Genomic DNA, 21,228 nt, shown 5'->3' on the forward strand with positions numbered 1-21,228 from the left:
GAATCTACAATTGTCATAGTCATGAAAATAAAGAAAACTCTTTGAATGAGAAGGTGTGTCCAAACTTTTGGTCTGTACTGATATATATATGAAAATGTATGTATTAATTATATAAAACATTTGAGGTACTTTCAAGTGTGTATATATGATATGTGAAAATGCTATTCATGTACTGTGGTATACACCAAATTATCAAAGTACCATGTTTTTGGACTATGAAATAATACCATGGTATTCGTTGAAATATATACTTTTGAGTGCCATTCCTTACAAAAAGTACTTTGGCTGCACCATGGTATGAGTTCCACCAGCTATATTATATTTCCAAGAATACAATGGTATTACCATGGTACTGTTTTGTTGGTGTTTTACACAATATTGTATTTTAATATAGTAATATAAGTATGATATGATACCATGTTTTAGGAAACTACCGTGGTATTTCTAGCCTATTTAGAAGTGCCTTGAAGAGACATGTAGTGTAAATACCATGGTATATTAATCTCTTCATACAGTACTACCATGGTATAGCCTACACAACGTCTTGTAAGTGAAAACTTTACCCCATACGCTTAGAGTATAGTTCAACCTTTTGTGAATACAGATAAATGAAAAAAAGAGAAAAAAAATACATGATGGGAAGTATAGCCGTAAAATAGTGTCACTTTACTCAAGCCTAAACTTTCCCGTAAATGTAATTGTGGAGGACTGTATCACGCAGCCCCCTCAAACCCGCAGCGTCGCGCTGATCGATCCGCATTGATCGTCCCTGACGAGCTGCTCCACTTTCCAGCCAATGCACGCTCGCCCGCCTGCGACTGGGAAGAAGCCCGAAACGGAGGAGAATTTCTGCCGCCCTGGCGGTGTCACTTCCCCACACTTCAGCTGGCCGCCTGCCAGACACACAGGACGCTCACAAGAGGTGGAGTGGACTCCAAGCGACCAGGAGGAGCGTCTGCGAGCGAGTGGACGGACGGACAAATGGACCCACAGCACAACGGCTCCTCGGTCACAGAGGAGTCATCAAACACGGAGAAACGCGACGACTGTGGTAACGAGTCCAGTCCCTCTGATTTCTTCACAAAAATTAATGACTCTATGTATGCTGACTGTTAGAGAAACTGAAATGAATGTATTTAGGGGTCGTTTATGGGTGTATTACATTCATTAATAAATGAACTATTGATTAAGCTATTATTAATTCAATTAATTAATTTAAAATTATACTTAATATATAAACAAAATTAATTGCATTAATAAGTTGCTTTGATATTCATTAGTTATAAAACAGTAAATAAAAAGTTAATATAATAAAACTAAGAAAAATAAACAATGACTAATACAGTGTTGATTTTAAACCAATTCATAAAAATACATGAATAATATTAAAATACGAAAAACGAATGTATGTCTATGTTGTTTTAATTATTAATGCATAAATTATTAATATGGATTAAATATTAATTTGTATATCAAATATGCTACAAACAATAACGAATTGCAAAAATACACCAACAACAATAATCATTTTTTATTATTGTTATTATTATTTAGTTTTTATGAACATGCATTTATTATTTACAATTTGCATTTTATTTTCATTAACAGAGCAGCCAACAGGGTTATATTTCAAATGAGTGAATGGTGGAGCCGTGTTTTGTATATTAAAATATCTATCAGCCCCAAGTTCCTGGAAAGCGTGGATGTGGAAAAGTTCCGATATAATAAATCTATCCTGAGCGCAGCCAACAGCCATTAAGAATGGAGTCAACATTGGGCTGCGTGTCCAGCCCTCGCAAAACTATACTTCATTCATTATTCCGCTCTCACGTGCACAGAGAGACAGACAGCCTCACCACAGACAGCCCTCGCGCTCATCCACACCTCTTTAAGGTTTATTTTTTCCCCCCGACGGAAAGTCCACTTCGGTTTTTGTGTGAAGCTCCAAAAATCTATGAAATGTGTTTGCATGTTCTTCTCCGGGCGCGAGGATGTGGAGGTGGGATAGAGAGACGCGAGAGGCTGGAGGAGCGCACGCGCTCGCTCTCGGACAAAGTGCGTTCTGCGTGTATCTGCCGGTGTTTGGGCTTTTTTGAAGGAAACAACGAGAAGAATTCACCTCGGGTGAGCATTTGCTATCGTTTGCCTCTTTTACCTTTTATTCTCTCTCTCTCTCTCTCTTTTATATAAATCTCCGCAGCGCGTGAGAGCACTGGACCGCTCGGACAGTCGGAACGCTCCCCTCGGCTCACGAGCGGCGCGAATGAAAAGACGCCTGTGTTTGCAAATATGCAGATACCATATGTTTATCAAAGAGAGGCCAATGAGACTTTGTTGAGGACTGTTCAAAGTTACGATGACACCCAGCCAAGACGAATAAGTTGGCAGTGAAATAACAAGGGAATGTGCTTAACCAACGCGATGTGTTGGCGCATACCGCGCGCTGTCACCATAGACACATCGGTCGAGATGAGACAAAAGGGATTTTGTTTTACTTTCTAAATGATCGGCGTTACATCTGCTTGACAATTTGCCCGTATGCATTAGATGCATTCGTGCAACTTTGCCACGCGTAACCAAATAGGCGCACGGAATAGTTGCATTTACGGGTAGCCTGTTTGTTTGTTTGTTGTTTGGCTGTAAAAAATAATATTGTGACATTTTCAGTTTTTATTTGTTGTCTGGATTCAAATATGAGGGATTTACCGAGCGTGAATGTCTGATTTATTCAGAATTCCTCTTGGGGAGAGATATGAATGCAAGTTATATGCGCTGTTTATTATTAATCCATTATGAGTAACATGCAAACTTTTTGTGTGGTGCGCATTTGCATTCATATTATTTAAATATATAACCTGAATATATGCAGTTAATCCAGTTCTGTGTTTTGTTTTGATGCGGGAAGGGTTTAATTGAGGTGATTGTGTGACAGAACATGTAGATCTTGATAAGCAGGTCATCTTGTTTAGCCACAGTTGGGCTATTTGTGCAGGTTTGGCTATTGTTCCCTGGTGATGTCCAGACCTCTCTACGTTGCGCTATTGTCCCTCTGGCTCGCCGCAATACTGGACACAGCAATTTCCATGTGCATGTGAGCATCGTATGTTTGACATGCATTAGACATCAGGAAATTGCTGAATGGTCATTTTAACTGTTGCTAGGAACTTATTTATCTGTAAGCTGGGTCAATAATTTACCGAAACCCTCAGTAGATGCAGCTATTGTCCTGGTTTACCTGCAGGTGAGGGCTACCTGTCTCCAGTAAGTTTTGATGTGACTCCTTGATGTGGATGTGATGTAATTGTAATTGATATGGTCGTGTTTTGCTAACGGATAGAGTGCTATGTAAAAGTGTTTTGGCAGATAACTTACAGTAAAAGTCTGCCTCATATGGTTTTAATCAGGTCAGTTATATTATTTATGTAACTAAATCAACCTTTAGACAATAGGATTAACCAATTATTGGAAATTATTATTATTATTATTATTATTATTATTTAGATTAGTAAAAAATAGCCTAACGGAATGACCAGGGGTATTTATCAATGTGTTGAATATGTTTATCTTTCAATAGACAAGAACTTTATTACAAAAAAAAAGAAGAAAAAAAAACAGCTAAGTTTCCTCTGTTGTCAGCTGATATTATCACATGTTGACTTATTGTGACAGCATGCTCCTGTATTGTTGTCTCACTATGGGGTAGGTTGTCACAATGAAATCTACCATTAAATGTTCAACAGTATTAAACCATTGTTTAGCCAACATGATTATAAGTTATACCATTTAAAACATGTGACAATTTATACCAACCCATTGTTTGTAAAAATATTTTTAACTAGATATTTGAAACCAACATTTAACACCTTATAGTTACTGAGACAACTTCCCTGAGTGACAACCAGCTCAACTCTCCCTTACATGCATTATTTATTTATTTATTTATTCATTCATTCATGCATGCATGTTTGTGTGAATGAATGCCAGTTACCACATCTTCATGGGCAGTCAGTCACAACAATTTTTCTCTCTAATTATTACCAATAATATGATCTACTGTGGCTTGGCAGTTAATTGAAATGTTAAGTCGTTGATGAGCGTGTGTACGTGCGTCAGTGCGGCTGAGCTTGCACCTAGACATCCTGATTTCACTGTCGGCTCACCCCAGGGGCTTTGCGCTTGAGCTCACGATTCCGGTTTCGTGATAGAACAGACTGCCTGTGGCCCCTGATAGACGTCTCTCACTGAAGGGGAATTGCTGTCACAAGGAACGGGCTTTTGCACGTAAAGGTTATGAAATATAACAATTTAACAGACTCAAACCGTCCAATTCAATATCCACACAAAATCTTCTCTCTTTTTTTTCCATGAGCATCACAGTCAGTTTCAGTTCCTTGGATGAACACCGAACGAAGTTTAATTGTCACTAAATCAGATATCTAGGGCAAATGTTATGTATGAAACATAAATGTTGGCTAAGGAATCAAAATGGGTCGGATGAGGCCACAGCGAGCAATAAACTATTTGTCACCCTGAACTTGTGCTTATTCAGCAGAGGAAAACAATAAATAAATAGAATGGGATTTGTTTATAGGGATGATTATTTCGGAAGAATTAGATATGTTAAAATGGTTTTTAGCAGATAGGGATGAATTGTGATGCTGTACCGTGAGGAATCACACAGATATTCATTTTGCGGATGATGGGTGAGGTCGGCGTAATGTGTAATCCATGTTCTTTAGGTTTGGATGTACACTACTGATTAAAATTTTTGAATAATTTTTCGTAACACTTTATTTTAAGGTGTCCTTGTTAAACGTTACATGTACTTATTATTATAATAACAATAAATTATGCATAATTACATGTAAGTAACCCTAAATCAAACCCTAATCTAAACCCTTACCATATAGTAAAAAAAAGTTTTATAGTAGTCTCCTATGCTCACCAAACCAGAATTTATTTAATCAAGAATACAGTAAAAACAGTAATATTTTGAAATATAATTACAATTCATAAGAATTGTTTTCTTTAGTTATATTTTAAAATGCTATTTATTCTGTGATAGCAAAGTTGAATTTTCAGCATCGTTACAGTCTTCAGTGTCACATGATCCTTCAGAAATTAATATGCTTATTTGATAATCAAGAAATATTTCTGAAAACAGTTGCTGCTTAATATTTTTGTGGAAACTAATGAACTACCATTCAAAAGTTTGTGGTTGACAAGAAAAAAATAACAAATAATAAAAAGATTTGTATTTCAAGTTCTTTTGAACGTTTTATTAATCAAAAGATTCAGAGACAAACATACAGGAAAATAGTTTTCAACGCCCATTAAGACCCATTAAGAACAATTTAGCAAAAATAATAATTGAGCACCTAATCAGAATCATGTCTGTAACACTGAGAATGGACATTTCAGATTTGCATCACAGAAACAAATAACATTTTGAAAAATATTAAAATAGAAAACAGTAATTTCAGAATTATTCCTCTTTGCATGTACCATACATCTATTCAAACCACTCTGGCTTTAACCTCTATGTGCATTATCTTCCCTTCTAGGATTCTCAGACCTTAGTGAACGGATCCGTGAGATGTTCTTGAGACTTGACTAGTGTGGACCGCCGCTTCAGTGGTCTGACTTTCCAGCTGTGTACGCGTCAATCTCATCTTGGCTTCGGTCTTTGTAGGAAATTTGCAACTCTATCTCTGGTTCATCGTAAGCTCCCTGATCTCCCTCTCCCTCCCCCTCACGCCGTGGCCCATGTCTGCCAGCGGAGGGTCCATGGAGGGAAGTCGAGCAATAGAGGAAGAGGAGGCGCAGGACAGCTGCTGCGGGGACGAAGACTCATCCCCGGTGGTGGAAAGGAGAAACCGCAGCGGCATCATCAGCGCTCCACTCAGCAAAAGCCTGAAGCGCTCACGAGCTCTCTCGCAGTACATCGCAACCTGCTCAGCTGCCGCTGTGGCCAGTGTCGCAAATGCTAACAGACTTGCCCAGAGCTCTATGGTGGCGCCGGGCATCAAAGCTCACCCTACTGCCAGCCAGCACAGGTCACAAATCGGGTATGCCAAACTGGACCGGGGTGCGTTAGTCTCCGGCCTTCTGGACTCTCCGAGCGGCCTGCATCTTGCTCAGGCCGCCGAGCTCCTGCGACGGGCGGGGATGCTGCTTCCTGTCAGTGACCCATCCAGTGTCAGTGTGGGCGGGGACATGGAGACTGTCTCGGCTTCTGATTCGCTGGGCAGTGTGATAGACTTCCCTTTGCTTGGCAATGGCGGAGTGGGTGTGAGTTTTCCATATCACCCAGGGCTGTTCATAATGACGCCAGCAGGAGTGTTCCTCGCTGATGGGGCACTCTCTCACATGACGGGCGCGTCGGAACACCAGCAGACACAGAGCGAGATTTCCTCGGCCATCAGTGCCAACGGGAAGAAAAAACGGAAGCGATGCGGCCTGTGTCCACCTTGCCGGCGCAGGATTAACTGCGAACAATGCAGCAGTTGCCGCAACCGCAAAACCGGCCATCAGATCTGCAAGTTCCGCAAGTGCGAAGAGCTCAAAAAGAAACCTGCTGGTGGGCTGGAGGTAAGATGGTGAGCAATGCATAGTAAATTCATAAATATTATCACTGTATGCTAGCCAGATGCAAGATAGCATCATCTGCATGGGCACCACAGCATAATGCTTTTGCTAAATCAGTAGGCTACAATTCTGATTTGTTGTGCTGTGATGCTCATGCAGGTGGTGCAAGTTTGCATAACTTCTTGATTCTCAGCCCTCATCTCCTTATTGTTTCCTGTTTGCTCTACTCCAAAAAAAGCAGCAAAAGTTGAAATTAAAAGTTGTGAAATACAAGAAGAGAAAAGTTGTTTTTAAATAATTTGTGGAATCAGTTTTGTGTTAATAACTTATTTCAGTTCAGTGCAATCCTTTACGTAATGGATTAATGGAAAATTATGGATTTTACTTAAGTTTTTTTTATATATTTTTTTTTTAAATAACAGAATTCACTATAGTTTAATGTGTTATTTTAGTGCAGTTAAATGAAAGAAAAAATAAGATTATAAAACTGTAAACACTGTAAAATCATGAGCTCTGTCACACGTCAAATCTGTAAGAAAGTATTTTCTACCTTATGAAAAATGTACACTACTATTTAAATGTTTGAGGTCTTCTTTAGAAGAAATTAAAACTATATTTAGTGTCAATGCATTAAATTGATCTAAAGTGACAGTAAATGTTTCATTTTTAATAATTAACTTTTAAACATGCTGTTTTTTCCACAAAAATATTAAGCAGCACAACTGTGATAAACATTGATAACAAGAAATGTTTCTTCAGCATATTAGAATGATTTCTGAAGGATCATGTGACACTGAAGACTGGAGTAATGATGCTGAAAATTTAGCTTTGCATCACTGGAATCAATTACATTTAAAAATATATTAAGGTAGAAATCAGGTTTTTACTGTTTTTTTTTTTTTTTAAAAGCAGACTTGTTGACAATAAGAGACTTCAGAAAGAAAACATTATGATCTCAGGGTTGCCAACTCTCACTCATCTGGCATGACACTCACGCTTTCAGCATGCGTGTCACGCTGAAGTACAAGCATGAGTGTCACGCCAGATGCGTGAGAGTTGGCAACCCGGGATCTGGGGTGCGTTTCCCAAAACCAAGTAACTAAGTTAGCAACTTTGTTGGTTGCAATGCAATTTCCCATTACCAACCAACTAAGTTGCTAACAGGTTAGTAACTATGGTTTTGGGAAACGCACCCCTGTACAGTACATGACTTCTTAATCTATTATGTTTGCCACAATGGCTTTACATTTTTCAGCATATGTTGTGATTAATTCAGTTAATTACTTTGTGTATTTTGTAATTATTTTGATTAGAATGTTTAATCGATTGACAAGCCCTACTTTTTACAAACATTCCACATAGAAATTAATGCTGCTTGTGTTTCATAAATCTTTTGCATAGGAACATTACTCATCCTGACGAATGGCAAGCTGAATGCAGTTTCCCGTCTCTCATGCAGCGTAACTTGAGATGTTTCTGCCTTGTTTACAAGCAGGTTCAGGTGTGGGAAAATTAGCTCTGAGTCTGTGCTGATGCAAGCTAGTTAGGGTCTAACTTTGTGAGAGTGGTGTCATGGTAAGATTGGTCTAGTGGGTTGCTTATTTTTTTCTTGCAAGGAAAATGTTAAGGCATCAAAGTGTTCCACAGCTAAGGTTTCCCTTCACTGTTTGCTATGATGAGATGATTCAGAGTTTCAGCTATCACATTTAATTAATTTGAATGAATGTGATGAATATAAAATGTTGAAATAACCAGGCACAACGCACAAGTTTCCAGCATTAAAGTGTTCTGTCTTTACTCAAAGTACTGAATGTGGAACTTTGGACCAATGAGATTTCACAGTGGGCGGGGCTACACAACACACCAAGACAATAGAATATGGTGCTTTCAAGTCATGTCAGAAAGATTTTTATTATAATTAAATAATTAATAAATAATAAATAGTTTTAATTTTAATTATAATTAATTGTAATGCATTTTTATATAATCTTATATATAATAAATCAAACAAACTAAAAAACATTGATCACTGCCTTAATGTGACCAAAGTGATTGAATGCACTTGACATCATAATTACAAATTTCCCAGGAGGACTTGAACATTCCAAAGCCATTTATAAAGCTGACTTTGGAAATAGCATTCTAGCATTATATTTTGAAATGGAAAACTGGCAAACTATTTACTGAAAAGTGTGTACTGAAATTATTTATTATTCCACAATAAACAGTTAAAGGGTTAGTTCACTCAAAAAGGAAAATTATGTTATTAATAACTCACCCTCATGTCGTTCCAAACCCATAAGACCTCCGTTTATCTTTGGAACACAGTTTAAGATATTTTAGATTTAGTCAGAGAGTTTCTGTCCCTCCATTGAAGCTGTGTGTACGGTATACTGTCCATGTCCAGAAAGGTAAGAAAAACATCTTCAAAGTAGTCCATATGACATCAGAGGGTCAGTTAGAATTTGTTGAAGCATCGAAAATACCTTTTGGTCCAAAAATAACAAAAACGACGACTTTATTCAGCATTGTCTTCTCTTCTGTGTCTGTTGTTAGAGAGAGTTCAAAGCACTGCAGTTTAGTGATATCCGGTTCGCTACGAATCATTCGATGTAACCGGATATTCTTGAACCAGTTCACCAAATCAAACTAAATCGTTTGAAACAATAAGCATTAATCCACAAATGACTTAAGCTGTTAACTTTTTTAATGTGGCTGACACCAATATCCCGGAATAATTAATTTACTCAAACAGTACACTGACTGAACTGCTGTGAAGAGAGAACTGAAGATGAACACCAAGCCGAGCCAGATAACGAATGAAAGATTGACTCGTTCTCGACATTAATGACATAATTTTAATATATGGGTGAACTAACCATTTAAAAAAGTTGTAAGCTAAACAGTTGTCACATTGCATATAACTGGAAATAAAAAGGTAATTTTGTCTTTTTAATTAAATTCATGATTAAAAAAAGTTCCTTCACACTTGATATAGAAGGTCAAGTGCATTGCATTGTGGGATACAATCATCTTTACTTTAATAGGTGTAGTATTGTAAGCTAAACAGTTGTCACATTGCATATAACTGGAAATAAAAAGGTAATTTTGTCTTTTTTATTAAATTCATGATTAAAAAAAGTTTCTTCACACTTGATATAGAAGGTCAAGTGCATTACATTGTGGGATACAATCATCTTTACTTTAATAGGTGTAGTATTGTAGGAAACTGTACGTAGTATACATACTATAAACTAAATGGCCCCTCCCACAAGTGAAATCTCATTGGCTCAAAATCCTGCTCCTTATTTCTGTATGCTAAATATTAAATAGGTTCTGATATTGTTGCATGTGACCATGTTTTTTACTTAATGCTGCAAACTTGTTCTGAATGTTTGACTCAGGCAACGTTAACAAAAATAATTTGTAAATGTACACGTGGGGCCTTTCATACATGTTGTGAGACTGTTTTTTGCAGCATGGCAGTTTTTATTTGTGAATATGAGTTGTTTTTATGCATGTTCACGTACATGCATGTGTGCGTCTCTGTGTGCATGTGGCAGCCTAGATCATATGGTCCATCTGGCCTTTGCGTCTGTCATCTGGAGCGCCAGGTGTCAATGTGTCCCAGAACCCCTCTCTTTCTTGTCCTCCAGAGGCCCTGAACCGCATGTGTGTGTTTGTCTATTTGTGTGTATAGCATTGCAGGAAGAGGCAAACACAGGCCTGGTTTATGTCATAATGGACTGCGTGTGTTTGAGAGGGGTTGTGTTTAAGTGCATGTACTGACCACTTACCAGGTTTCTTTGAGAATTACAGCAGTGCGGAGGTAGAGATTGAGGTATTGGTGTGCACCAGAGCTTAGAGGGCTCAGTTTGTGTGTGTTTGTGTTTATGGGTCTCTATGAAGTCTAAGCCCCAAAATATATGCAGTTTGTGCATACAAATGTTTCTAGCTGTTTTCATTCTTTGTAGAATTTGTAATATATAATGTAAAAAAAATATGTTGCCACAAGGGAAATAGAGCATTAGCATAAATCTGTACTAAGTTATGGCTATCAGGTCAACTACTGTCATGGCTGGCAACAGTTTCAAGATAATCTAACTAAACAATTTAAAGTTAGTCAGACTGGACAAATGTTTATGAATAGGCAATTCTTAAGAGGTCATTCATACAGATTTTTTTTTAACATGGGAATCAGGGCAAAAAAGAAGCATTTTTAAAGCTACACTGTAAAACACACACAAACACACTCAACGTGCAATAGTCTGCATTTGAACATTCATCAGTAAATACTTAAACTAATAACAAAACATACTTACAGTAGCTAATTCAGAAGTGACAGATTGTCGTGGCAAAGTCAGAATTACTTCCTCTCCTAGGTTAATGAAATGGTCGTCCATAAAATGTGTTGCTGTTCTGTTGTAAGTAATCTTATAGATTCCTAAATGCATCTACTTTCTGAAGGCCAAATAAAGTGCTTTTGCTTTCACCTAGATACACACAGCATCTCCCTGACATGGCTGCTTCAACACTAACTGCGGTTACTGAAACCACACCTTCTTTCTTTGTGTGAACATTTGGGCGGCATTATGCAAATATTTCCACATAGTGACGTAGACATGTGGGGGCATGTTTGAATGAGCCATTTTAGGGGGGTGTGGCAGAGTCTTAACTCTGATAAAGTATATCTCTTTGGATTTGAGACTTTGCAACTTTACAGATCTTCTTTATGCACCAAGAGCTTGTAACACTCCAAAGAGAAAGGAAAAATTTAAATCGCTTCATATGACCCCTTTAACAAAATTTAGTAAGCACATTAAAACAGTTTTGCCTTTGCACTAAATCACTATTATCAGACTTTGTTATCTTATATTTTACAAGTCGACAGGATGGATTTCCTGGGAAATGATATACTTTTGTCATTCTCCTGTGGTTATTTTTTGTCATATCTATAAATAAATAAGTTCAGGCTTCTACTATATGCAGTGGAAGTAGCTTGAATCTACAACAAAGTTGAATCCAGGACCAAAATGAGTTTGCAAGCTGAAAGTCAAAGCAATAATATCCGTAATAAAACATGAATCAACATATATGAATAGCATCACATTTGCTGTGGCAGAACCTGATTTTACCAAGTGAGACATGTTCCTGGGACAACATCTTTGTTGTCCCTGGAACAACATTGTGATTAACCAATCAGATTTGAAGAACCAGTTTATAGATTTTGTGAAGTTTACGCTTAAAATCACTGTTTGGTGCTTGTACATCAGTGTCATTCATCTATCATTTCCTCTGATTTTAGGGATTACTCGTGGTTAAGGTTAGGTTTAGGTGTAGGAATATGGTCAAGAATATATTTTTGGAGGAAAATGTTGTTCCAGGGTCAACTAAATATGTTGACCTAGGAACACATGTAACTCAGCAAAATCAGGACGTGCTTTGCTGTGCACTTGGTTTAACAAAACAATGTTTGTTAGTAACATTGCCATATCTTTAAACCATTTTCTATTTTGGTTTGTTTGCCTATATGGACAATATATTTTGCCTGAATATGAATATATAGGCCTATATTTTTCTCATACTGATAAGGTGATCATCTGTAACCATGAGCACAGTGGAGAGTCAAACCCATCAGATTAATCCATGCAGAGCTTAAGCACAACTCACATAATGACCAAGATAATGTTTCTCTTTAAGTTAGTAGGTTTGTGCTTCCAAATTGCTGGAGGGCCAAAAGTTATACAGTGTAGCTTTAATCTCAGTGTCACATTTAAGAATGCTGTGTAATGCGCAAGTGCTTTGGGACAGTGTGCTTGTGATGCATTTGCATACTCGTGTAGTGTATACTTTTTGCCTAAAACCCTGTTTACATGCTCAGTGATTGTCCCTGCATGTTGCTAGTTCCTGTACTGGTTGGTCACTAGCTGGTGTTGAGTTCTTGTAGCTCTAACAGTAGACCATGGCATTAGCAACATCAAGGTCATGGGTTCAATTCTCAGGGAATGCATGAACTGTTATCATGTGTGTCTTGAATGCAATGTAAATCACACTGGATAAAAGCAACTGCCTAGTTTATAAATGTAAATGCAATTACCCTAATAACACATATTAGCATCACTACCATTAAGATGACATTACATGATGTAATTTAATCAGTTTTTTTAGTTCTAAAAATGAATATTCTGGAGAAAACAAATGCAGAAAATTGCATATATTTGTGTGTGTGTGTGTGTATTGTGTGCTTTTTATTGACAGTGGGGTTGGTCTGGTTGAATAAAGCATAGAAAACTTATAGTTTAAAGAGCCATTATTGACAGGTCACAGTCAGTGGTGCGGGGGTCTATTGACTTCTTGATGCACGTTTGCATGTATGTGTGTGTTTGGGATGGATAGATGTGTTTTCATACGTAGGGCACTTTTATGTGTTTAGAGCCAGGTTAGGCGTGTTTTTTTGTGTGAATCCCATTCGATTTCTGGCCATTGATCTTAACTTGCATGCCATTGCTTGAAAATTTTGTTGATGTGTGTGTACTGCATGATGACACATCTCACTGCGTCCGTGTGGCAGCCAGTATCTTGGAAAGTCCCTGATATAGCTGGAAGCAGAAGGAGATTGAGTGGGCGGGGCCTTAGACATTGCCCGCCAGGCCCCACCCCTTCCTCATGTAGAGGAATCTCAGTCTCACAGCTGGACGGCTAAAGTATTTTAGGAACAGCGAGTGTGTCGGTGTCTGTGTGACAGAGACAAAAACAGGCAGACACACAATATATCAACATATACCTGCTTACATTTACATACATACACTCTTTGGACACTTTGGTGGCATTTGCTAAACCACATATCAATGTTAATATTGCTCATACTGTTTGTGCTAGAGACATATCTGTTGCCTTAAATCAAGACTTGTTGAGAAGAGTGAAAAACATATAAAAATGCTAGCAAGTCCTTTTGCATTGCACAGCAACACCCTAGTAACCCATAACACCTTAGCATTGCGGCGATAAATTCTGCATTTGATCTACTTTATGTTCATCATAGACAGACTTTATTTTTGTCCAAAAATTTGAAATAAATAGAACTGCATTAAAATAATAATAATAATAATTTGTTTTTATTATTATTATTGCTGTTGTTGCTTTATTTTGTATTACAATAGTTGTTCAATTATTATTGTCAAAAATCTGAAATAAACAATAATTATGACTGTAGAATTGATTTAGTTGTTGTGTTAAAAAGTGGAAATAAAACAGAAATCAGATCTGTTTATAGATTAAAATCAACTGTATCAGTCTCTGCCAGTTAAAAAGTTTCTGTGTGTAAAGTTTATGGTGCTCTTGATCCTCTATTCTTACTGTCATTCTTGTGTATTGTTTATGTGTTTTTATGTGATGTAGAGATGAGATGATGGGTTAAAAAATAACCTTCGAAATTAATCTGGTGAGTGTTTTGTGTGTGTGTGTGTGTGTGTGTGTGTGTGTGTGTGTGTGTGAGTGTGTGTCTGTCCATGCACTCATGCTCTGTCTGATTGGCCATGTGCATGGGCCGACAGCCCATCTGTATGGCTTGTCTATGGGGTCGATGAGGGAAAAGGGGGTCTGGATGCGTGTGTGCGCGCATACAAACGCCAAAGCCCTGTCAGAGAGTAATGAGAGAGTGAGAGCGTGTGTTTGGGAAACAGAGAAAAGGACTAGGTCATGTAAGGTGAAATCATTGCCTGCGCATGTTACTTCATGATGAAGGGAACGCTCCCCTCCCTCTTTTTCTCCCTCGGTCCTTCGTTCTTTCATTCTGGACCTCTTCCCAGGAAACGCTGCCGTTGTCTCCACTCTCCCAAAGTCCCAGAGCCATAGACTACCCCTGCCCAGTCCAAAAGCAAGCTGGGAAAAAATCTGCCATTTGCACCACTGCGGTATTTCAGCCCTTAACGGTCTTAGCAAGTCTGGCTACGCAGAAAGAGAGGGATTTGAGACGGAAAAGGAAAAAGGTCTGGAGATGAGGCTTGAGAATGCAGTTTAATGAGACATTTCCCTTTTTCTTACTGCTCCATTGTTTTTGTTTATGTTATATTATCAATGACTCACAGTGTTTTCTTTCCTTGTTTCCTTCCTCTGTCTTTCCAAGAAGGTGATGCTGCCAACCGGAGCTCCTTTCCGATGGTTTCCGTAGGGCAGCTGGACCCTCCTCCCATGACTTCCATCCCATAATGAAGGACTCCCAATGGACAGCGATGCCACTCCCACTAGGAAAGCTGTGGCACTTGTAAACACTGGGTGCAAACAAACAAATAAAACAAATGAAGAGTGGAATGAAAGCACTATTTGAGAACGAACATGTCCTGAACCAAAAATAAACAGGGAATGGCAGAATGTCATTCCATTTTTCTTTTTTCTTGTGTTCCATTTTGGAACCATCTGAGTCCTACTTTGGAATCTTGCCCTTTATTGGATACTCTGGAACTATTTACCACCAAATGGAAAACGGACAATCATTTTTATTTGTGTGTTTAGTGGTTTTGTTTGTCCATGTGTGGAGAAATGCCGTAATTTCGTTTAGAGAATGTAATCCCAAGGCTCTGTTTTTAAGCTTGTGATAATTAAGGAGCACTATTGTAATTTAGCACAGTGGTTCTTACTGACTGCCTCAATGTTACGATTGCCTTTTTATGTTGGGGATGGGGGGGTGTTTTTTATTTTTATTTTTTCATTCAAGTTTTCAAGTTGCTCAATATTTGATACAAAGATGACCATGAAAAACACTCTAATGTAGCATCCCTTACTACAGACATGCCTGAAAGGTCCTTTTGGGTTTGATGTTCTGTTTATTTGTTTTTAAATGCTGTAGGCCTGCTGATATTGGATGGAAGGCAAAGCTGATGGAACTACACTATGTAGACCAGCTATGCGTAGGACCCGCCTCTTTTTTCTTGTAGCCTCTTGGAGTTGGTCAGATGGGAAACAGCAGACCAGGACCTCCAAAATTCAGGAAATTATTGATGTTTAATGATAATATTTCTACGATTAGAATTTTTAATTGCTGAATTGCCCTAAGACCTGATCTCCAGTACTCCTTTAAGTCCTTTTCACATGGTTTGCATCATTGAACATGTACAATTGTTGTTCTATGATGCTTTAAATTTAGACTGTTTCAACTTAAACTCCATTTGTCATTAAGTTTTCATAATATAGACAAGGATTACCAGACAATACCCCATTGTGACACCTTGAGCTGTTTGACACAACATCTGTCTAAAGCATTATGAGAAAAGTTTCATAAACTCTTGTTCGACAAGTGATTTCCTTTCTGTTTTAAGCCTACAAACTTGTTAGCACTTTCATTTTCATTGTGAATGGTTCTCTGGTTTCTTTCTGCCCAGCAACCATGTAAACTCACCCTTCTGTAAGCTATCTGTAAACGCTTTGCACATGAGCGTCAAAGCGCGAGGTGCTTTTGTTGAGACACGCATTGACGCTATTCATGTGAAAGGGGCTTAAGGGCATCCACGTAACATGGACACCAATATGTATAAGTGATTTTTTTTTTAGATGTAATTGTCTTTTTGGTGTTTTTTTCCCTTCTTCTTCATGCTTGAGTCCTACTGAACAGGTTCGCCCCAATACTGATCTAGATTGAGTGAAATGCACAATACCAAAATGATTTCTAGTCAAAATCCAACAGTACGCCGTTCCCGTGCCATATGGGGCCAAAATTAACGGTCTGCGTAAATTAATGCATGTATATGTGTCCAAAGCCAACCATTCTGAGGTCTTGGCAGTTCTCAATTTAATAAAAAGGTGCAAACCAAACATTTCTATAGTCGTTGTCGAAATATATGTCAATTTTATAGCATTTTAGCATGGTGATGACCACTTAATGAATGATTACAACTTGACTTGAGCTTCAGTAATGATGCTCTTTGAAACATGCTTATTTGATATTTTGGTTTCATTTTGGGTTTGCGTTCACAAAGAAAGTCATGGACGGAGGAAGTCATGTGAGGTGAAATCAATGAGCACTCATAATTTTCTTCTGACTGAACCGTGCGCAAGTGTGAGAATGAGTGTGTGTTTGTGTTGTGGGTGGGTTAAAGCAGTGAACTGAGCGTGATATTTTTGTCCGTGGTGTAGGAGTGAATGAGAGTGTGAAAGCTTTTTTTTCTCTCTGCAGGCCGAGTCTGTCTGTCTCACTCCTCGTGGCCATCAATCCGAAGAGAGCGAGCGAGCCAGAGGGCCGCATGGGGAGAGAGAAAACGCAGTGTAGAGGGGCCGAGCATGTTTTGTTCTCCTCCAGGTGCACGGCCATCAGAAACTATTTGAACGCCGCCCTACCCCACATGCAATGTCCAATCTGTATATCCCAGCAAATCAGATTCTTTAGCATGCAATTTAGGGTGCATGTGCACATTTGAAATGATGGCCCACGATCACAGAGCGGGTGAGGGACGCTGCATAGGCTCCTTCAGTCTTATCAACATCACCCAGAGCCTTCTGTGCTCATGTCTGCAGCTCTGTCCAAAACACACACATTAGCAGCTAGGGCGCCTGCTCTGGCCTCTCACTCAAGCGACGGGGCGCGTGTTGAGAGAGAGCGCGGTAACCAGGGCGATGGTTGATAAGATATTCGCTCCCCCACGGTTCATTCGTTCCAGGGGAACAGGAGCACGGCGCTACTATGGTAACGGCAGAGCGAGATGTTGCGCTATAATTGGTGCAGCAGTGCTGCGAGCAGCATAGCGGCACTTCCAGGTGCGCGTGTCAGCGCGCAGGTGCCACGATATTACACTCCCGCTGGGAGACGGCGGAAAAGCACAACGTGTCCGGTTCTCATCTCCTCTGTCCTCCTCCTACTGCTCCCCTATGTTGCTCTGTCCTCTTTGTTTTAGTCACAAAATAATCGCAGAAGGCTTGAGGTTGTTTAAACAGTATTCATAATTTTACCAATAACCAAGTTATTGAGGACGGCCTTTTAAACGTAGCATGCTAACGGGGAATAGCGTACCATTTTAAAATTCATATCAATGAGTAAATTTTTTTCTTTGAAATTGGACTATTTATACCATTTTAAACTTTTAAATTAATTAAATAGTTATTTTTATCCTAAGCCTCCTTTACAGTCAATTTTAGAGCACAATTAAACTGTAAACCGAGTCCCTAAACACACTTGCAGCCAATCAGCAGTATGGGGCGTGTCTTGCAATGATAGAAGAGAGCGCTTAATTATTTTTGGTGCACAGGATGGATAGTAAATAGACTATAGATAGAGAGATGGCAGATAAAAAAAAATAGGAAAATATCAGAGAAACAAAACATTAAAGGGGTGGTTTATTGTTTTTTTCTAGGCTTGGTTCATGCTTTGTTTAAAAAAAACACATTTTTCACATAATATACCTGTATTTCACACCGATCTGTCTCTTCCATAGACAGTAAAAGAAATGGACACAGCGACCCCATTGGAACTCAATTGAGACAAGTGAAGATTTTTAGCACTTCCTTTTCTGACCCCGCAGACTCAAACTAAGCTTGATGACTTCAGCAACCTGTCTGACAGATGTAAATCTTCTAGTAGCTGTGCGTGAAAACTGCCATCTTTAATCTTGCAGAGACGGCGAGCTTGAGCGGGGAGTTCTTTGGCGTGAGTGAGCAGGAGTAAGTATTCTGATTAATTATTTTGTATAGTATTTTAAAATGTAACACCAGGGCTTGTATCTATGGGCTTCTCTCTTGACGTCTCCCCGATTGCCTGCGAGCTCCTCCTGTCTGTACGGTAATTTCTCTACTGTGCGACAGAGAGTCAAGTGGTTATGACGCAATCGTTAGCCTATTTTTACAAAAACTGTTTCTACGGGGCCATAATGTAACATAGAAGGTAATGGAGCCCTTTATACATTGTCGTGTATCTTTAGAAATAAATAATGGACAAATTGAGTTTTTAAACGCCTCAGATGTAAAGTTATTCGCTGTCAAAGTGATGCCAAAATGAATGGGAGTCAATGGGATGCTAACGCAAGTGAAGTTCTGCTACAAGATGGCGGCACGCGGCCGACTTCAACTTCCGGTCGACTTCCTTCCCGCCTGGTCTCTTCTCTGACAAACACCTCGATTTATTTCCTTTTATTATGAAGCACCTCCCTCACAAATACGCGATTGGCTGAGATTGGTTAGCTGGCTCAGTGTGTTGTGATTCGCTAAACTGCCTCGAGTGCGTCTGAACCTCCCGCCTCTCTCAAGCTCAGAATGTGCTCTGGTTGTATGGTAAACAACGACATCTTCTATATGGCTTATCAATTTGAGCCAGAGAATATTAATTACTAGAATAACATAGAGAATATGAAGAAGATCACGCAGCACCTGTGCAAGCATGGCTCTTAATGGTTTGTTTGTTTGTTGTTGTCTCATGAAAGTGAAAGTGACGTGACATTCAGCCAAGTATGGTGGCCCATACTCAGAATTTGTGCTCTGCATTTAACCCATCCAAAGTGCACACACACAGAGCAGTGAACACACACACACACACTGTGAACACACTCAGAGCAGTTGGCAGCCATTTTTGCTGCAGCGCCCGGGGAGCAGTTGATTTATCATTGCTTTGTGAAAATAAGTGTATAATTGGAACAGTTTGTTAGAACTGATCAGATGGTCTGAATTAGATTTTAAAAGATGATATTTTCGTTTGCATTAAACTTTCAGCACTGCAACTTTGCAGATATTGTTTATGTTCAAACAACAACATTACAAGCTAACGAATGTTAAAAAAGTGAAATCACAATCAACCACCCCTTTGAAAAGAGGGGTTATGATCAGGTAAGGGGTAAATATCAGAGCAGCTTTCCAGCGGTGAAGAGAATTCGAGGAGCAGGAAGGCCTGGAATCAGACGCAGAGGTTGCATAGTTTTTTGTTTTCGATAGGTGAGTAACGTTGATTTTGCTTTGTTTCACACAACTTATCCATGTTGGCTTTTGTTTGAATATGCATTATTCAATATGCATAACATGTTGGGACAGATCACTGTGCCTCTGTTTCTGTTCAAATGGCATGTGTACCGATCATCTCTTCAACTTTACTAGTAACAGGAAATAATCTTGAACGAACATAAGAAGGTATCTTGTTTGAACTGCAAAAAAGAGTCAATGCACACAGTTTTTCATGTTTAGGTCCACCAATGTTAATCTACTCCTCCGTCGTCTTCTTCTTTTGTTTAACTGGTGGGCATCAAAAGCACATGTTTCCACCTACTATTCAGTTTAATATACTATAATCTACTTCTTAATGCTTTTACCCCAAGCCTAACTCCATCAGGACTCAGATGTTCAGCTCTTCCTTCTTTTACTCCCCAATCTGGTTTGTTTGTCAGACAAAAATGGTGAATTTGATGTTATGATTGGTCAAACTCCCTGTGAAGAAGAGTCAATTGGAATTTAAGAAAAAACATATTTGGACATAAACGTTAATCATGTGCTCTCTTTCTCCACATATGAATGAAGTATAGCTTCTTCCTGAAAATACAGTTGAACAGTTACTTTTGTTTATGATTGCATACAAACAAGAGGTTCTTCTTTATAATAAAAATAATACCAATGTTCAAGTAAAGTAATACATACAATAAACAATTATTTTACAGAGTAATATAGTTTTATTCAGCATGAGAACAAGATAAATTTATCTTACTTAACTGATTTTGCTATGAACATTTTAAATAAGTTAAAGATTTGCTGGATTTTGGTCAATAATCAATCAGATATTTATGCATTCTTTTTAGTAAACATGCATTTGGTCTGGCTCTGTTCTTTCTCGTCAAATATCCTGTTTCATTTAGAAATGAATCACATTTCAGAAGAACTAGTTGCACCACACTTGGATGACTGTTTCCAAACAGGTTTCCCTAGAGCAAGCTGTGTTAGCAGTACCATTTCAATGATACAGGCAGTGCATCTTCTTTATCAAAGATCGAAGAGATCCATCGTGACATCATGGTAAAACATCAAAATTGTCAGCAACTTCAAAAATTTCTACTAAAGCTAATTATGTACTCGTTTCTATTTGATATGCCATTGTATTGTATTCAGTATTATTTGGTGTACTTTCATTGCTAAATGCAAGAGCTTAGAGGTCAGTTTAATTCAGTAATGACTTTTACTGTAAACAACAGCAACAAAGTTGCACATGGATCCATGTTGGTGTTAGTTGCCATGGTATCAAATCATTTAGAGTCTAAGGACATAAACAGCCCTCAGCAGTATCTAAGTTCTCATTTTCCAGTAATTACAGTAATTCCAACAATGACGTGAATGCAACATAATTTTGGCTATTTACAATGTCTCGTCCAATCAGAATATAGAGCCATTTTATGAATTTGAAGAATCAACCACTAATTCAGAGAAAAGGAAACACACTGACGCTGTCATTTGAGTTCTTTTTAAGCACACATTGGAAACACTCCAATGTTGGACATGCAATTTTTTCTCTATCCACAAAAATACAGATCAGAAATGAAACCTCACATGGTGACAGTGCTTTCACAGGCCAATCTACCAGAACTGATGCTTGGGAGAGGACTATCAGCACAGACGGAAAGAAAAATTTCTTTTTGCTCTCCTTGAGATTGCCGGTCCCTCCAACCCCCCTTTGTCCAGGCAGTGTCT

The 21,228-nt window shown here is 38.6% G+C and overlaps 1 protein-coding gene across 6 annotated transcripts; it reads left to right on the forward strand.

Annotated features, from left to right (window-relative positions):
• Nucleotides 1–909: 909 nt before the first annotated feature.
• Nucleotides 910–16,395, forward strand: LOC132109815 (CXXC-type zinc finger protein 5-like). Of its 6 annotated transcripts, XM_059516171.1 has the most exons (4): nt 912–1,051; nt 1,991–2,124; nt 5,565–6,591; nt 14,714–16,395. In XM_059516171.1, the coding sequence occupies exons 3-4, from the start codon at nt 5,767–5,769 to the stop codon at nt 14,756–14,758; spliced, it is 870 nt and encodes a 289-aa protein (XP_059372154.1). In that variant the 5' UTR covers nt 912–1,051; nt 1,991–2,124; nt 5,565–5,766; the 3' UTR covers nt 14,759–16,395. The 6 variants fall into 6 exon arrangements, with proteins under 6 accessions (XP_059372155.1, XP_059372154.1, XP_059372157.1 ...); XM_059516172.1 differs by lacking the exon at nt 1,991–2,124 and having other exon boundaries at nt 910–1,051; XM_059516174.1 differs by lacking the exon at nt 912–1,051 and having other exon boundaries at nt 1,764–2,124; nt 5,565–6,599; nt 14,717–16,395.
• Nucleotides 16,396–21,228: the final 4,833 nt, after the last annotated feature.

Source organism: Carassius carassius, chromosome 29, assembly GCF_963082965.1.
Source record: "Carassius carassius chromosome 29, fCarCar2.1, whole genome shotgun sequence".
Taxonomy (NCBI): Eukaryota; Metazoa; Chordata; class Actinopteri; order Cypriniformes; family Cyprinidae; genus Carassius; species Carassius carassius.